An 18603-nucleotide genomic window follows, 5' to 3' on the forward strand; every position below is an offset into this window, starting at 1 on the left:
ATGAGAAGGGTAATTAAAATGTTAATGTAGTTAATAAACTTAAATAGTACTATTAAAGATAAGTGTGCTAACTTCTTCTTGGCAATGGAAAACAGAAAAGATTTTTGTAGATTTTTATGTAGAGTTAAGAGCTAGTTGTTACAAGAAATTTAATTGCTAAGAAAGCCCAACATGTATTGTTCGTATTTTCACCAAACGCTTTTCTGTAGGACAGCGATCCATTGTGTACTTGAAGAAATGGTAAATCGTTTCTGCATCTGAGTTTCTGGCTCGTGTCAGGAGTGTATTGTGCTCATAATTTCAGAAATGAACCATTGCTATCTGTGAATTAATTTCTTTTAAAGCAAAGAGATAATATGCAAATGTACTAACTACAGTAAGTTATATCAAAAGATCACAGTGCTTCTAATGACAGAAATGAAGCAGGTGAGGATAAATTATCCCAACATAATATAGTCTATTAAGTCAAAGCAAAATGCATTTTGTGTTCAATATATATTCCAGTATTGCATGGTAAGTATTTTTACTCATATTTTTGAGAGAAATAATTAGCATATTATTTAAATCTAAAAATAATGACCCCCTTTATAGTCTTCATTTTATAAAAAGGATTTAGTACTCAGGCCGCTAAGGAAATTTAACCACTTGCCATTTTAATTCTAAAATGATGCTGCCATGGGGAAGATGGCTTCCAAGGTGTTCTCATCCTAATCACTTCCATCAGATATTATTTGCCTCTGGTCACCGTCTTCATCCTTTATTTACTTCATATTTTGGTCGAGCCTGGTTTCACGGGTGCCGTACTGTTTTGTTGTTGTCAGGATGTTATCAAGGAGGATGCTGCTGAGGGTCTGCCTTCACCCACAGTCTCCTCAATGGTAATCGAGTAGTCATGTGGCGTGGAACCTTAGCACCTCATTGCTTCGTCAGCAGTTGTCGTCATTGTAACGCTAGCAGTTCACTAATCCCGCATTTGTGGCGTGGTGTGGTGGGCAACTAGCCTAAACTAGAAACACTAAAATCTGTAGATCATGAATGAATTCACCAGCTGCTGTGTTTACTTACTCAAAAACCGGTTGTTCCTCTACCCTTCCTCGCTCCTTCAGGTAGAGCCGAGGGAGCAGCTCTCATGGATGCCATTCTTTGCACTTGGCAACATCCCCTCTAGCAATTCTGAAAGGAAGAGAATGGCTCTTGGTCACTCATTATGAGCTCTGTAAAAGAAAATCACCAGCTTCTGTTCTCCATCAGTTCGGTCCCAGGCTCTGGCTGCGGTCCATATGATGTAGGAGAACTTAATCCATAGTAACAGAAATCTGAAGAAGGCATTCATGAGTGTTTCAGACATAGAGACCGCATATTCAGCAGCTTAATTCAACTCCAGTCTGTGTTCACAACTTGAATTTTCAGGAAGATGGTTGCACTTCTATGAAGAGTTTAACCCTTAGACTGTTTAACTTCAAAGAAATTCTTGCTAAAAACGAGAACAGTCCATTTTAGGAGCTCGCTTGGATCCCTTTGGGCCCAGCAGTTTAAGCTTTGTTTTTTCAGCTTTCAACTAGTCAGGGATCATTTTCTTTCCCTCCTAATCATTACTGATTAATGAGAATTCAGTGTAATGCCGTGGAAATGAAACCTAAATTAAAGTTGATGCCCTTTTGAACTTGGTTTCCCACTCCATCTCCTGCAGTTTTCATCTACAGAATGTAGTGCCACGTATGTGATCAGTCGCTTCTTCACCGCCCTGCCTAAATATAGGGTTTAGCAGATTGAGTTAATGAAGTAGCGGAACTATGCCTTGAATTAAATCAGACTCTTAAGTCAATATTCTTTCTTCTATTTGATTCCCTGGTGTCAGTAGTGAGGGAGATGAATCCTTCAGCACTATTACTGTCTCAGTAGAAGTATGAGTCACTTCAATTATCCGCAAATCATGGATGCAGAAGACCATAATCATTTCATTCAAGTGCTCGGGGAATCTACACTCCATGGATCATTGCTACAAAATGTCATAATAGCTTTTACGTTAGCTTTTAATATTCATATTCATGCATAGAACGTACTTCTGTGAGCTTAAAATCCTGGGGAAATTGTGGATCAAAAACAGGATCTGTCACCAGAGTAGAGGTTTTAATGGCACTAAAGTCCATAGGAAAACTCCTTGGGCTGGAACTGCTGAATTATTGCATGACCAGCATGTTGGAAATTATGTATCCAGGCAGGCAGCTTCTGTGAGTATTTCTCTGCTGAACGTAAAGATCAGAAGAGAGTATTTGAGTAAAGTCTGGTAGTAATTTAAGAAATATTCAGAGCCAAAATAATTCAGCACAGAAATGAGCAAACATTAATTTAGTGGTTCACATGACTTTTTGTACTTCACTTAGCAGTAATAACTGTGGCACTTAAGCACAGTTGTTAAGCACGTACTGCATGCCCAGCACTGTATTAAGCACTGGAGAGAGACAAGATAATCAGCTTGGCCCAGTCACTCTCCCACATGGGGATCACTGTCTGAGGGGAAGGAAGAATAGTTCTTGAACAGACACAGGTGAGGAGAAATTAAATGGCTTGCCCAGGGTCACACAGAAGGTAAGTGGCGGAGCCAGGAGAAGCAGTGTGGACTAATGGAAAGAGCAGGGGTCTGGGATTCAGAGGACCTGGGTTCCAGTGCTGGCTTCACCATTTACCTGCTGTAAGACCTTGGGCAAATCAGTTTATTTTTGCCTCAATTTCCTAATGCGTAAAGTGGGCAGTAATACTTTTTCTCCCTCACCTCCCGGAAGTGAGCCCCATTTGAATCAGGGACTGTTTCCTATCCGAGTATTTTGTATCTATCCCAGAACTTAGTATAGTGCATATAGTAAGCATGTAGTGAATCAGTGGTATTTATTGAATGCTTTCTGTGTGCAGAGCACTGTACTAAGTGCTTGGGAGAGTACAGTACAACAGAGTTGGTAGATGTGTTCCTGCCCACAGCAAGCTTACAGTCTAGAGTCTTAGCAATTATTATTTTCATAATTGTCATCATTATTAGGTCCTCTGACTCCCAGGCCCATGCTCTCTTTCCACTAGGTCACATTTTTTTTCCTCAAGTTACAAAGCTAACTTTGTTATTTCTTGCACAGGATTAACAAATACTTCTCTAGTATTCCTTAAAGTATAATTTTAAAAGTACAGCAGCATGAAAAATTGTTTTTGTAGACTCATTGTTAGCAAAGGTACATGGAGAGTTAGTTCAGCTGTCATGAATTGAAAGCAATGATAGAAATGAGATCAATTTACCAGAAAAGTTTTCTGGGACTGCCAACTACACCAACAAGAAATATTTTAACATTATGCACATAGTTGTTCCAATGCAAGTAGACTTCCATTTCCAGCAAGGGTTTTAAAGTTTCATGACCTACCTACTTTCAAGTGAAGATGGAAAATGTGTCCAAACCCAGTTGTATATTGGGGTTTTTTTGTTCAGGAAAAGCCCTGGACCAGAAAAATGAAGGGGCCAATGATAAGGGTTTAGGTGCAGTGCACGACTATTTTAGCAAATATACTCTCCTTGCTGCCAACTGTGCTTTGTTTTCAGCAGATGCAAAAAAAACCCACAAAACAAAACCCTGATTAATGCTTTTGTTTCAAATCTTACTTTTTTTGCTTTTAATTTGATAAAAAGTCCCTTACAGTTAGTTCAAAGGCGTAATTCACTTGTGGAAATTGAGGAACCCATAAATAAAAAGGTGGAAAATGTTATTTAGAAATTTAGCCACATCTATGTGTTTTTTAAAAGATTCTTTCAAAAATAGTCTTCATATTTTGATATTTTATGAATTATATTGCACAGATTTTCTAGTCTCCCAATTTTCTCTCTCTTACATCCTATTTATGAGGAGGAGACTCAGCTTTCCTTTCTGGTTAATGCTAGTTCTTTTTGTGGGACTGGAACTTCACTGTGGCCATACAGTCAATTTCTATGTACCATCCTCAAGATGTTTGCCATCTTTTTCTTGAACATTTTCCGAGTTTTGAGTTTTCAAAATATTGGTAAGGAACCTATGTGAGCCTCCAGAGTTTGATTTCTTACTGCAAAGACAAGCTGTGCTTCACCAGCTTTGCTATTGGCGACGGTAGTGTTGGCGGGTGCATTAAGAACTGCCGCAAAGCTAGTTTTTGAAAATCTTGACATCAGTTAGCATATTGTTAGTAGAAATAATGGTTAACTGAATCAAAGTAGATTTTAGTGTGCAGAACTAACAAAGCATTCATTTATGAAATAGTACTTAGATTCTGATATTGTTTATATCCTTGAGACTTTGTGAATAAAGTCCCATTTTGTTTAAAATATTGTTCTATGCATGCATATTAGGCTTTGCGTACCCCTGGACTAAAGGACCTCTTGAAAGCATGTTTCTGGACAGGCACAGTTGTGTTACTTAAGACCAATGTTGGATGAATATAAAATATTTGTACAAAATGATTCCTAGACCTAATCCCCAAATCAACCTGTTCAGTGGTATTTTTCTTTAGTTCAGATCGTGCTGTTTCTCTGCCAGTTGCATAGACTACGGTACTGTTATTTGATGACTGTTGGGCTGGATTTGATTACTTCCTTTCTGTTAGAATGCCTAGGCCTCACTCTTCAGATTTTTCCAAGTAGGAAATGGGTAAACTTTTAATCTGAGAAGCGTTTTGCAGTGCACATAGCACAGGAAAGTTACTGGATGTAAGAATGTGGCCCTTTATTAAAAAAAAAAAGTCATCTTCTCACTCTTGTAGAGTTCCTTGCAGAATTGAATAGAATGTGGTCCTTTTTTAAAAAAAAAAGTCTTATTCTCACTGTTGTAGAGTTCCTTGCAGAATTTAAAAGTGAATCGCATACACACATGTGCAACATTAAAAAAGTGTTGTATGTTTTACTTTTGCCGTGTCTTTTTTCATTCTGTTTTGCTCTTTCTTTAAGCAGAATGAATCTGGGTTTAACAAACAGAGACAGGTACAACATCTTTCTGTGAATTTTTGCTCAAATTTAGCAGCATTTTAGAAGCTGTCCTACTGGCATTTATGTTGGGCTGTGTTTAACCAATGCTCATTCTAGTTTGTTTTGACAAGCTGCGTTTTAGCTTTTGCATGGCAAATACTTTCCAGGAAGATAATTTCTCAGCATTTTTAATAAAACCACTAAGGCTAATAAATATCAGTGTAAGTAATTTTAATTTGCATATGTGATGATGAGGCTGTCTTTGAAGTAATACTAGTTGTTCACTTTTTAGTTGCTGCCTTTTGCAAGGAATAATTCAGATTGTGCACTGTCAGTTGTATACTTTACCAAAGAACATTAATGTATTCACATTTTTTCTACACACTTTACTACATATTTTTCACTTATTTTTCATTTAACCACTGGTTCAAGGTAAGATGACTTGCTCTAACACCTGCAGCATTGAAAAGTAGGAATGACTGGTAATTACTGTACAGAAACAATTTTGTATTGGTATTCTGTTCTAGAATATAACATGCCTCAGAAAATGGGATGATTTCAAGTCCATTTCATAATGATAGTGGGACGTTATTTAAAGAAAAAAATATATTCAGTAAAATGGGGGAAACAATGGAATTAACCCAGAAATCTCTCAATATGTCTCAGGCTGAAAACTTGACTGGCTAGTCCAACTCAAAGATTCGATTCTTATCCAAGTCATGGAATTACAATTTCATTGCTGGTTTTTATTGCGTGCTGGTGTTGTTTGCTTAAGCTGTCGGGCATGGTAGTTCATTCGTATTTACTAAGCGCTTACTGCGTGCAGAGCACTGTACTAAGTGCTTGGGAGAGTACACTATACCAGTAGACACATTCCTTGCCCACGACGAGCTTACAGCCTAGAGAGGAAGACAGATATTAATATATATAGTCAAATTGTAAGTTTTGATCAGTTAACTCTTCCTTTCATAGAGTGGCTTAGTGCATGTTAATGAATTCTTTGGGTCTTAAATCTTTTTAAAATGCAAACAAAATTAATATAGGTTTTAATTCAGAGTATTATGGCAGTTTTATAATTGTTCAAATGTAACCCCTCCCCCCCAAAAAACCTGCCTTTTAGTTTTATTTGCCATAAATTTTATAGCATATCACTACTTAAAGTAATCAAAAGAGTAATCCAGAAGGAGAAACTCACCATAAAAGTGATGTACCTCAGGACAAATATGAATGCTGAGTGTTTTATAACCCCCCAAAATCAAAAGAAATGGGAGAAATGCTCTGAAAGTAAGGTCAGTTTTTGAGGTTGGCATCCTACAAGGGAAAATGGGCTCTCTTTGGAACCTCACTGTTAGGAGAAGCAGTGTGATGGCCTAGTGGAAATACAGGTTTGAGAGTCAGATGATCTGGGTTCTAGTGCCAGCTCTATCGGTTGCCTGTTGTGTGAACTTGGGCAAGTGGCTTAACTTCTCTGTGTGTCACTTCCCTCATCTACATAAATGAGGATTCAGTGCCTCTTCTCCCTCCTATATAGACTGAGCCCTTTTGAGACCTGATTATGGTGCTTCTGCCCCTGCGCTTAGTACAGTACTGGGCACCTAGTAAGCGCTTAACAAATACCACAATTATTATTGTTACTATTGTTGTTGTTAATAATAAATTGTGCAGTTTTAAGCATTATCTACATTGCTTAATTTCATAACAGTAAAATCTTTGGAAAAGAATGTTATGTTTGCACCATTAGCAGATAGAGGTTAGTTCTCTCAGAACTGTCATTTGAAACTGCAGAGGAGGTTTAAGGCAGTATGTAAAGATAATCTAAGACTTAATATGGGGGAATAGTAGCACTACTGGTTAGAGAATAGAAAAATATTTATAGTGATGTACGTTGATTAAAAATGTTAGCCTTATTGAACAGAATGAAAATCATGTCATAACTCATATTTTTGTATTGTACTCTCCCAAGCACTTCATACAGTGCTCTGCCCCTAGTAAGCACTCAAAAAATAATAATAATAATGATGGTATTTGTTAAGCGCTTACTATGTGTTGAGCACTGTTCTAAGCGCTGGGGTAGATACAAGATAGGTTATCTCACATGGGGCTCACAGTCTTAATCCCCATTTTACAGATGAGGTAACTGAGGCACAGAGAAGTGAAGTGACTTGCCCGAAGTCACACAGCTGACAAGTGGCGGAGCTGGGATTAGAACCCATGACCTCTGAATCCCAAGCCCAGGCTCTTTCCACTAAGCCACGTTGCTTCAATAAATGCTGTTGATGATGATGATGTTGATGATATTTCAACAAAATGCTGCTGACATCCACAGAAGAGTGAAAATGCTGAAATTGTTAACTCATCCTTCAGCAAACCAGTGTGGCATCTTAAAAGAAAAATGAAAATTGCTGTATTGATGAGCCACAATGGAAGCAAAGGAGGATTGAGAGATTGAAACAACTTGATACTCTGAAATGTGCTTGAGGCAAGGGAGAATGTTGTAGAGTTATGTAGGAAGGATTCTCTATAGCATCAATTCATATATATGCATATTTGAAAATAGGAAGAATATAAATAGTTGTACATTTCTAAACACCTCAAAAAGGAGCGAGTCTTCAGTCTCCAGTCTCACCCTAAATATAAAGCCTCTAGGTGAATGATCTTCTTTAGTGGACATGCTGGCCCATGTGTATGCTCTCACCCTCCGTATGTGTGTGTGTGTATACTGCATTACAAATCTTGGATTTTCATAGTAAAGGATTCTAACTTATTGCAGTTTTAAAATGCCATTTAATAATGATAATGATGATATTTGTTAAGCGCTTATATGTGCCAGGCACTGTATTAAGCGCTGGGGTGGTTACAAGCAATTCGAGTTGAACACAGTCCTTGTCCCATATGGAGTTCACAGTCTCAATCCCCATTTTACAGTTGAGGGAACTGAGGCATAGAGAAGTTAAGTGACTTGCCCAAAGTCACACAGCAGACAAGTGGCAGATCCACGATTAGAACCCATGACCTTCTGATTCCCAGGTGTGTGCTCCATCCACTATGCCATGCTGCTTCTCATTTGTATGACTGTACAAGAAACAAAACCCATTAAAATACCTTTTGGGGAGTTAGGCCTGCAAAGCTCATAATTGCTTCCCAGAGTACTGCCTGGATATAAATCAATACATTTATTTCAGGACTTTTACGATTTAGAATGTGTCTACCAACTCTGTTATATTGTACTCTCCCAAGGGCTTAAATTTAGAACGGTGCTGCATAGAGTAAGCATTTAACGAATATGATTGTGTTATAAAACTATTATTGTTACTATTTCCCTCCAGACTGTAAGCTCGCTGTGGGCAGAGAATGTGTCTGTTTTAGTGTATCATCCCAAGCACTTAATGCAGTGCTCTGCACACAGTAAGCACTCAATCAATGCGACTGACTGACTGATTGACTGACTGGAACCAGTCCACCTGACCTGCCTTCCTTTGTAGCATTGGACTCTGTAGCATTGAAGCTACCGGAAAATTCCCAAATACTTTTTGTGGATGTGGGAGGAACCTTACATTTTTTATAAATCTGGTTTTCCCAAAAATATGCCCCTAGTCAATCAGTGCCATAATGACAGACAAAATCCAAAAGCATTTTATTACCTAGGAGGCCTTGTTAATGAGTGGTAGATTGGAATTGTGGTATGGTTTTCAGTTTCTCTTTGATTCTAAATGTGCATAATTATAGCTCTTGACTTATTGGTTATGGGGGCAGGAAATTTAGCTCAATAACTAACCTTTTTCAATTTGATATTATTTTTTGAACTCTCTAGAAATTTAGATTTTAAGGGAAAAGGTGGTTTTAAATCACTAGTGCTAATAGCATTCAGCAGAATAACTCATAGCTAATCAAACTAACATAATAAGTGTTTGTATTGGTAAGAGAATTGTAATTGAGGTAATTGTATCTGTTACCATTTATATTTTTTGTGTTCTCAGAGTTTTAATATAAATTATTTTTATTCCCTTAAGATGGACATTAATGTGATTAAAATGTGTAATTTCAACCTGTAGTTGTTAAGGAGTACTGCAACATGTTGGAAACTTATATTTAGAATTGGTTTTTTTTTACATTTTCAGTCAGAAGTTTTTGTAATGAGGTTTTGATTACAAAGTAACATCTAAACATATGTAATTATAGTTATTATGTAATGTCTCTAGGTAAATTGGAGTGATTCATCTTTTACCAGTACTCATTCCCAACTAATTTTTCTTGAATTTTTTTCTGAAATAATGATTACTATGAGTATTGATCACTAAAGAATGGGAACTCTGTTTTCATTAAAATATAACCAGAGGTTTAGACTTCTTAGGTTAGAACTTCTCTTTCCACATACTTAAACTAACCATGGAAAGGGGTACACATATCAAATTTTGACCGGCAGCTAGTAAAGAATAGTAAAAGCAGCCTTTCTCTGGGAGGCTCCGAGGCTGCAGAAATGAATCCTTAGGATCTGTGGAGAACAACACATCCTCCCTTTGCTTCCTCCCTGCCTTTCAAGGGAAGCAGGCTTTGGGTTGTGGGGGGTGGTTGGGGAACAGCCAGCATTCTGAAGGCATCCTTTGCGGTCACCCATGGGCTACCAGATGAAATTACCCCAGGGTAATTACCCCAGGGTGTCAGTTTTGGGTACTTTCTAAGCTGCTTTTCTACCTTTTCATGCCCCCAGAAGAGCATTTCCTCCAGTGTGAGTTTCCAAAACATGTAGGCACCTCTAAAAATGCTGACATTTATTTGGTGGCCCTGACCAAGCATTCACTATTTAAATTTTGTGTATACCAACCGTGTTTTTGGAAAGAGTTTCATAAACCTATTTTAAAAGTCTTAGCCAAGTCAGAATCCTCTTTCCCAGAACAAAATGTTTAAGAAAGTTTCATCAAATTCTAGGGTCTTATTCCTCACCGTCCTTTTTCCCCCAGTCCAACTATAAATTTATCTGGTCTATATTTTACTGTTAGTATGAATTGTGATGTTAAATGGTAAAATGAGTAATGAAGGTTTAAAACAACTGATCTTTCCTGTTAAGTTACTTGATGTTTTATTTCCGGTTTTTGGAGGGATATTTTTAGACATGCACACGATGTGGAAATAATTATCAGCCTCACATCAGTCTTATCAGCCACACTTTTGCACACTGATAAAAATCTCCCTGCTAGTAATTTCATCTTTGAGCCCCAGATGATAGTTAAATGCACGTGTGTGTGTGGGTGTGTGAGTGTGTATGTTCGTCTATTTTAGGGAGGTTAGTTGATTTACTTTAAAGTATTCTCTAGACTACTTTGTAGCTAATGAACATTGAGTATTGATTTTTCTAAATATTTTAATTTTGCATTTGTCAGGGGCCAGCATTATTGAGGACTTGGCTGTTGTACTTTTTCACTCGGATTTGACAAGATTCTTCAAAGAGAGAGTTTTAATATGTATTAAATATAATACAATAATCTAAAATATAATAGTTCGGTTGAGCTATCATAGGTTGTTCTCAAAAAGAATTATATACTGCATCTTTGCAGAGTTTGAGTTGATTTCTCAGTAATGTCTTATAGTTACCCAAGATATATGTATGCCTGTTGTCTTTGTATGCCTATCTACTTCAGTTATTCTTATTTAAGAGAAGTGCAAGAATCACTTTCTTTACCCCCAAGGCAAATAAGTAGTCACTTCAAAATTTGGCTTAAATTTGTGGATAGCAATTTATTGTTCATTCTCTTTTACAGTGTCATATTCTGGGCTTTGCTAAAGCACAGCTCTGCAGTGGGGACAGGGAAGAAGGGTTGCGTAGTGTGTCCTAAGAGATGCTTCCTTTGGGACCACAAAATATTCATCTGGGTCACATCTTACTATGTTCGCATAGCAACTCATACTGAGAAAGTTCAGTTTTGAATTAGAATACTTTGACAAATTTGCCTAAGGTGGAACTTCAGCCATCTTAAATGACATATTCGTATTGCATAAACACCTTTATAAATTACAGGGAGCTGGGCCAGTCACTGGACCGTCCGTGGTGTCTCTAAGTGCAATGACTGTGGAAGCAGTGTGTGAGAAACTGAAGCAGATTGAAGGGCTTGATCAGGGTATGCTTGCTCAGTACTCTGCAACAATCAAAAAGGTAATATTTGTGCACTCGTGTTGCCAGCAGAGGGAAAACAAATGCAGGCCAAGGACATGTAACAATTGTGGTATTGTTAAGCATTTACTCTGCCAAGCACCGTGCTGGGGTAGAGACAGTACCATCAGATTAAACATAGTCCCTGTCCCACGTGGGGCTCACAGTCTAATGGGGAGTGAAGAGAGGTATTTAATCACCATTTTATGGATGAGGAAATTGAGGCACAGAAAAGGAACAACTTCAAATAGGATGTTTGTGGTCCTTTAGGAGTAGGACAGCATTCCTCTTCGAAATTTATAGCAGCACAATCGTTCTCTTAAATGTATAGTTCAGTCAGTGTTCGAAAGATCAATATTCCCATATACTCTTCCCCCTTGCCGTTACTTCTTATCTTTTTCTCCCCCTTTCAACTTTTACCCTCCTTCCCCTTTTCTCTTCTTTTATTATTATGTGTTGCATTTATTGAGTCCTTATGTTGTGTGGAAAAAAAAAAACTATGCTAAGTGTTGGAGAAAGAGACAAAGGCGATAATTTATATACAGCTCTTCCCCTCTTCAAAGCCCTACTGAGAGCTCACCTCCTCCAAGAGGCCTTCCCAGACTGAGCTCCCTCTGCTCCCTCTCTGCACCCCCATCACCTCCCCTCAGCTAAGCCCCCCTTTCCCTCCTTTCCCTCTGCTCCTCCCTCTCTCCCTTCCCCTCCCCTCAGCACTGTGCTCATTTGTATATATTTTCATTACCCTATTTATTTTGTTAATGAGGTATACATCCCCTTGATTCTATTTATCGTGATTAAGATGTCTTGTTTTTGTCCTTCTCCCCCGATGAAACTGTAAGTCTGTCAATGGGCAGGGATTGTCTCTATCTGTTGCCGACTTGTACATTCCAAGCGCTTAGTACAGTGCTCTGCACATAGTAAGCGCTCAATAAATACTGTTGAATGAATTGAATGAATATACAGAAGATGGGAATCTGAGCCTCTATTTTATCAGCTCTTTGGAGGTTGTTTATTCTTTTTCCTCTTCCTTATGGCTGTATTTTTGCTGCCTTCACTTGAAGTGAATTTGGGGAAGTACTACCTAACTATGTCAGGGTTGATGTGGGGGTGAACAAATGTTCAGAGCTTATTTGGGGGATTAATAAGAGAGAAAATAATTTATTAAGTTAGTGTGGAGATTTATTTCCTAGCCCACGTCCTACCTCTGGCCTGGAACACTCTCCCTCCTCGAATACACCCCACAATCACACTTCCCCCCTTTAGAGCCCTACTGAAATCTCACCTCCTCCAAGAGGCCTTCCCAGACTAAGCCCCCCTCTTTTCTCAGCTGCCCCTCCCCTCCACGCTGACTCATTCCCTTTGCATTCCCCTCTCCCAGCACTTGTGTATATATGTACATATCTATTTATATTAATGCCTGTTCCCTTGTTTTAATATGTATATATTTATAATACTGTTTATTTTAATGCCTGTTTACTTGTTTTGATATCTGTCTCCCCCATTCTAGACTGAAAGCCTGGTTTAGGCAGGGTTTGCCTCTTTATTGCTGAAATGTACTTTCCAAGCACTTAGTACAGTGCTCTGCACACAGTAAGCGCTCATAAATACGATTGAATGAATATACGTCCCAATAAATAAGGCTTACAGTCTAGAGGTGGGTAGAAAACTGTTGTTGCCTGAACCCTTGAAAAGTGTCTCCAGTGTGTGGTTAGGAAGCCATAGAGCCACTGAGATGTTCTTCGATTGAAAACTCCAGGAGACAAAGGATTTTGTTGGTGTCTTCTCGTTCTTTCTCCCAAGCACATCAGACACTACTTCTCAGTCAGGAGGTACTCGAAAAATGTCACCGATGTTACTGGAAGGAAGGGCAGCGTGGCTCAGTGGAAAGAGCACGGGCTTTGGAGTCAAAGGTCATGGGTTCAAATCCGGCTCGGCCACTTGCCAGCTGTGTGACTTTGGGCAAGTCACTTAACTTCTCGGTGCCTCAGTTACCTCATCTGTAAAATGGGAATTAAGACTGTGAGCCCCACGTGGGACAACCTGATTCCCCTGTGTCTACCCCAGCGCTTAGAACAGTGCTCGGCACATAGTAAGCGCTTAACAAATACCAACATCATTATTATTATTATTAAGGGCCTGAGAAATTCATAATCCTTCCATACGTATGCATTCCCAAATCAGAGCTGAAGCATGCAGAGGAGTTGGATTTCAAAGTCAGAAAGAGAAAAAGACAGAAGCCAAAGACACCCACTCTATATACCCCAAACACACCTATAGCCTTACCAAAAACCTTCTTAAAATAAATGGAAAAGGTTGTGGTAGATAGCTGAGGAAGGAGTCCCTCAGCCATCTGGGAGCAGTGAAGGTTTGGGTTATGGTTCTGGAGGGCCAGAGAGCTCCGAGTCAGATTCCAGAGGCCTATGAGGCCTTCTAGGGAAAGGTTTGGCATTCAGAGTGAGGCGCCTACCCCTGAGGGGGAGAAATGGTCATGAGAATGAGCAGTAGGTCTAACCAGGCATCCAAAGATGCTAAGGGAAGGGCCCAGAGGGGGTGAAACAGTTTGAATGAATGAATGAATTAGTAATTATGGTATATAAGTGCTTACTGTGTGCCAAGCACTATACTAGAAACTGGGATAGATTCGAGATGATCAAATCAGATGCATTTCCTGTCCCAGCTGGTGCTTGCAGTGTCAGGGTGAGGGAAAATAGGCATTTAATCCCTACTTGAGGAAACCGAGGCACAGGGAAGTTAAGTGACTCATCCAAGGTCACACGGCAGGCAAGTGGCAGATTGCGGGATTAGAAGAGTGGAATGGATCAGAAGAAAGCGTGCACGAAGTCATCTTCAAGAAAGAAGAAGGGGTTCTGGGAAAGGAAGGAGGAGCGTTAGGAAAGGGAAACTCTGGTCTCTTTGTTACCCCAAGTTCATTGGGTAATAGTTGCAAGGCCTTTACTAAAAATTGTATTCAGGGTTGTAATCAGCATGCCTGTAGGGGCTCAGTAAGTCCAGTTACTGAGAAGCCGCAGAAGTCGGGAGGGAGAAAGGAGCCTGTGCTTCCCGGAGCCTACCCCGGAATGGGCACAGCTGGGTGGACTCCCAGTGATCCCCTTGCCTTCCAGTAACGCTGGTTTGTGAGACAAGGGGATGGCCATGCCCATAGGGGTGCAGGAATGGAGTTTGCTAGGCAGGGAGCCCCAGTCGAATCCATCCGGGGATGGAAAGAAACAGAGGATGTTAGGACCCCATGGATGTCTAGACTCTCCTAAGTGAGCCGAGGGAGGCAGGGGAGGGAGACTGGGGGCTGTGCTTCGGCCCGAGAGCCCCTGGAACTTCACCATCCATCCGTCAGCTCTCTTGTACAAATCATTATTTCTATGGATAACACCAACAGTCTGGTTTTTCTATGCTGTTGTATAGTCTGAGCTACCAAAGAGAAAATAGATGAAATATCCCCTGGTATGGTGCAGAATATTGTACTTTTTTTGCTTTTAACTGATTTATCCTATTTTTATTTTTACCTAGGCGAATATAAATGGCCGTGTATTAGCTCAATGCAACATTGATGAACTGAAGAAAGAAATGAGCATGAATTTTGGTGACTGGCACCTCTTCAGAAGCACAGTAAGATGCAATAATATATTGATTAGTATTTTCCAGTATAAATCCATTTTTATTCATAAATACAGGTGCAGATCTCTGAATATTTGTTTAAGAGCATGGATGTCATTGCAGTTTTTGCAGCGTAACTCATCCAGAGGTGCTGAATAGAGTCTTCCTTCATCAGGAGTCCAGATGCCCAGGCCATAGGGCCTGGCCTGAAGTTGTTGTTTTCCCTGCTCCTGCTCAGAGGATCACTGTGAAGCTGGATCTCTGCCCCAAAATTGGGAATGACCACCTTCCTCTTGGGTCTTTCCAGCCTTCACACAAAATGTTGTCCACTTCAGTTCTACTTCAGCCATTTTTCTGAGTAATATGTATTCATTAGAGAAACACTATATTCATTAGAACATAGGGAAACATATGAAAAGCAGCATGGCCTAGTGAGTAGAGCACAGGCCTGGGACCTGGGTTCTAATCCTAGCTCTGCCACTTGTCTGCATTTGACCTTGGGCAAGTCACTTAACTTCTCTGTGCCTCAGTTACCTCATCTGTAAAATGGAGATTAAGACTATGAGTCCCATGTGGGGCATGGACTGTGACCAACCTGATTAACTTATATCTACCCCAGTGCTTAATATGGTGCCTGGCACATAGTAAGCACTTGACAAATATCTTTATAAAAAAGAAATGTACTCCAAGAAAGCTTGTATTCATAAGAATTTCATCTGTGTTTTAAGGAATTTATTGTGGAGAATCTGTGAAAAGAAATATACCTCCAAGATAGTAATAATAATAATAATTGTGGTATCTGTATTAAACACTGGGGTGGGTACAAGCCAATCGGGTTGGACAAAGTCCCTCTCCCACATGGGGCTCACACTCTCAATTCCCATTTTACAAATGAGGAAATTGGGGTTCAGAGAAGTGAAGTGACCTGCCCAGAGTCACAGAGCAGACAAGTGGCAGATTAGAACCCATGAACTTCTGACTCCCAAGCCCATGCACTATCCACTATGCCATGCTGCTTCTCTGTGCTTATATCGTAATACACAGGTGTTTGGCGTACTTCTTAATTTTGTCATCTTTCAAACTAATACTAATAGTGTTATATCATTATGGGTCTTAGTTTGTATTTGGTATCATATATCAAGCTGTAAGTATACCTCATCCTTTGAAGACTTCATGCTTCGGATTTTGTGCTTTTTGCATTGAATCTACTAAAATCACCTTATTAAAAAGCCTTATTAAAAGTCATTCAATCATATTTATTATTGAGCACTTACTGTGTGCAGAGCATTAATTCTTGGGGGAGTACAATACAATCCTAAACCCTGACTATAACCAGCTTATTGTCTAGAGCCAGGGAGATGGGCATTAATATAGATAAATTACAAGCATGTACATAAGTGTGATGGGGCTGGGAGCGGGGATGCACAACGGGAGCGAGTCAGAGCGACACAGAAAGGAGTGGGAGAAGAGGAAAGAGGGTCTTAGGGAAGACCTCGGAGGAGATGTGCCTTCAGTAAGGCTTTGAAGCGGGGGGAGAGTATTTGTTGAATTTGAGGAGGGAGGGCTTTCCAGGCCAAAGGCAGGATGTGGGAATGGAGTCAGCGACAAGATAGATGGGGTCGAGGCAGTGAGAAGGTTAGCGTTAGGAGTGAAGTGGGCAAGTTGGTTTATAGTAGGAGAGTAGCCAGGTGAGATAGGAGAGGGCAAGGTGATTGAGTCCTTTAAAGCCAATAAGTTTTTGTTTGATGCGGAGGTGGATGGACACTGGAGTTTTTTGAGGAGTGGGGAAACGTGTCCTGAGCATCTCCTCCAAGAGACCTTTCATGACTAATGACCTTCCCTATTTTCCCCCACTCTGCCTCCCTCCTGGGTTGCTTATATACTTGAATCTGTTCCCCTTAAACACTTGATGTTTACCCCACCATTAACCCCACAGCACTTAAATACATTAATTTAATTTAATGTAATTTATTTTAAAGTTCGGCTCTCCCTCTAGACTGTAACCTCCTTGTGGGCAGGGAATGTGTCTACCAATTCTCTTGTACTCTCTCCAAGTGCCTAGGACAGTGCTGTGCACAAGTGATTGATTAGAAACTTTTTACCGAGAAATATTAATCATTTCACTTTCTTTTGCATTAAGGTCTTGGATATGAGAAATACAGAAAATCAGGGCATTCCCGAGGATTCCCGGCTGCTCCCAGAGCATGCTAGTATCGCAGTTTCTCACGGGGAATCCGTTCGCCGTCCTCCTCATAATGAATTGCCTCATACCGAACTCTCCAACCAGGCTCCCTACACCCTCAACTTCAGTTTCGAGGAATTGAACACTATTGGTCTTGATGAGGCTCCTCCGCGTCACAGTAACTTAAGTTGGCAGGTAAAGTACTTTCCCCTCTCTAAACCGTCAAGGAAATATTGGTATTCATTCATGGTAGAAATCATGATCGCTCTTTTTGTTGAGGAGTGCTTTTTCTCTTTGCTATTCATTATCATATGTTTTTGCTCATGGCACCAAATGAACCTTTGCTTTGAGCTGTGTAACTCTTTTCAGTCCACAAAAACATGTATTTTCCAATTCGTTTTTTTTTTTTTTTTTGCTCCATGCCATTGAATTCAGATGAAAGCATGGAAAGCATTGACAGATTTTCCAGCACACAGGCTGTTCCTCTCTCTCTGTGTTCAAATTAAACAGATGGGGGATGGTGGGAGAAGAGCAGCAACAGGAAGGAGATGAGTGAGAGGGAGAAATGTAGGGAAACAGGAAAGAAGAGCAAGAGCAGCAGGATCGGGAAGGAAGGAGCAGAAAGTGGAAAGAGGAGGGTCGAGGACAAAGGACAAGTGAGGCAAGGAAAACAAAAATAGGAACCATCCACAAAGCAATCCATTTAAAAAGGGAGAATATTCTTGAAAAGCAATTCAGATACTGTATGGGTAGGGCTGGGTTTTTTTTAAAGTTTTTCGAGTGGATTTTTTTGGCAATAGAGAGGGTATTTTGTTTTCTTCTTGTATTCGTTGTTCCCTTTCTTACTGTCTCCATTAGTTACTACTCTCCTTCCTCTCAGTTTTCCATTCATCACGAATGAATGAAATGTACCCCCCACCCTCCATGCATGGTTATTCAAGAACAGTTATTGTGTTAAAGTGACACTAGTAAGAAGATGGGTGGAAGTGCTTATTTTGCAGCCCCAACTTGAGTAGCTTACATCTTTCTATCACCCTGAGTTCTTTGAGGTGTTCTGAGACTTCCCTCACCCTAGTTTTTCCTCAATGCTAATTTCCTACAGAGATCCAGAGGGAGTCTGTTGGCCTGCCCCTGGCTGCTTATTATCTTTGTATGTCCTGGAGGAACCTTTAAGGGAACATGGGCATTTCTTTCCTTCAAAGGCTCGGAGTGGAGCTCTGCCTCCTCTTCTCTTCTTCCTCCTCTTCTTCTTTCTTTCTTCCTTAGTCTGTTCTTCCCTTGACTTCTCTTTCTTACTCTTACTGTTCTTCATTCCTTCACACCTTTCCTTTCAGCTTTGTTTCATTTTCTCTTTGTTTATATTCCTGTGGGACCTGAGTCCACTACACACCCCAGAGCCTGGAGTTGAAAACCGTTTCTGCTTGTCCTTACTTTTTGTGGACCATCCTCTTGACCTCCTAGGGCTTGGTGTCTCACATCCATCTTTTCTCCTTTTCCCCCCCCATGCACTTGGACAGCTCCTTCTGTGTTTTCCCTTTTCATTGTAAATGGGTATTTGGAGGAAAGGAAAGGGACAGTCCTGTAGTTCTGATCCAGCAGTGTGAAGGAGAGAGTATTTTCTGAAATCTGCAAGTGTTTTGTTTCAGCATTGTGTTTTTGAGGTTTCTCATTCCCCATCCGTAAGAGTAGTGTTTT

At 40.0% G+C, this 18603-nt stretch overlaps 1 protein-coding gene across 10 annotated transcripts in view; it reads left to right on the top strand.

Moving 5' to 3' along the window:
• Positions 1-18603, top strand: part of KIDINS220 (kinase D interacting substrate 220) — a 100686-nt gene that overhangs the window by 72857 nt on the left and 9226 nt on the right. For 5 of the 10 annotated variants that reach the window (XM_029050853.2, XM_029050851.2, XM_029050852.2 and 2 more), the window contains exons 26-30: positions 822-878; positions 4952-4984; positions 10983-11117; positions 14640-14738; positions 16867-17103. In XM_029050853.2, the coding sequence (XP_028906686.1) occupies positions 822-878; positions 4952-4984; positions 10983-11117; positions 14640-14738; positions 16867-17103 (561 nt within the window). The remainder of the gene's footprint in view (positions 1-821; positions 879-4951; positions 4985-10982; positions 11118-14639; positions 14739-16866; positions 17104-18603) is intronic. The other 5 variants (XM_029050848.2, XM_029050849.1, XM_029050845.2 and 2 more) reach the window with 4 other exon arrangements.

The sequence above is a fragment of the Ornithorhynchus anatinus genome, chromosome X1, assembly GCF_004115215.2.
Source record: "Ornithorhynchus anatinus isolate Pmale09 chromosome X1, mOrnAna1.pri.v4, whole genome shotgun sequence".
Taxonomy (NCBI): domain Eukaryota; kingdom Metazoa; phylum Chordata; class Mammalia; order Monotremata; family Ornithorhynchidae; genus Ornithorhynchus; species Ornithorhynchus anatinus.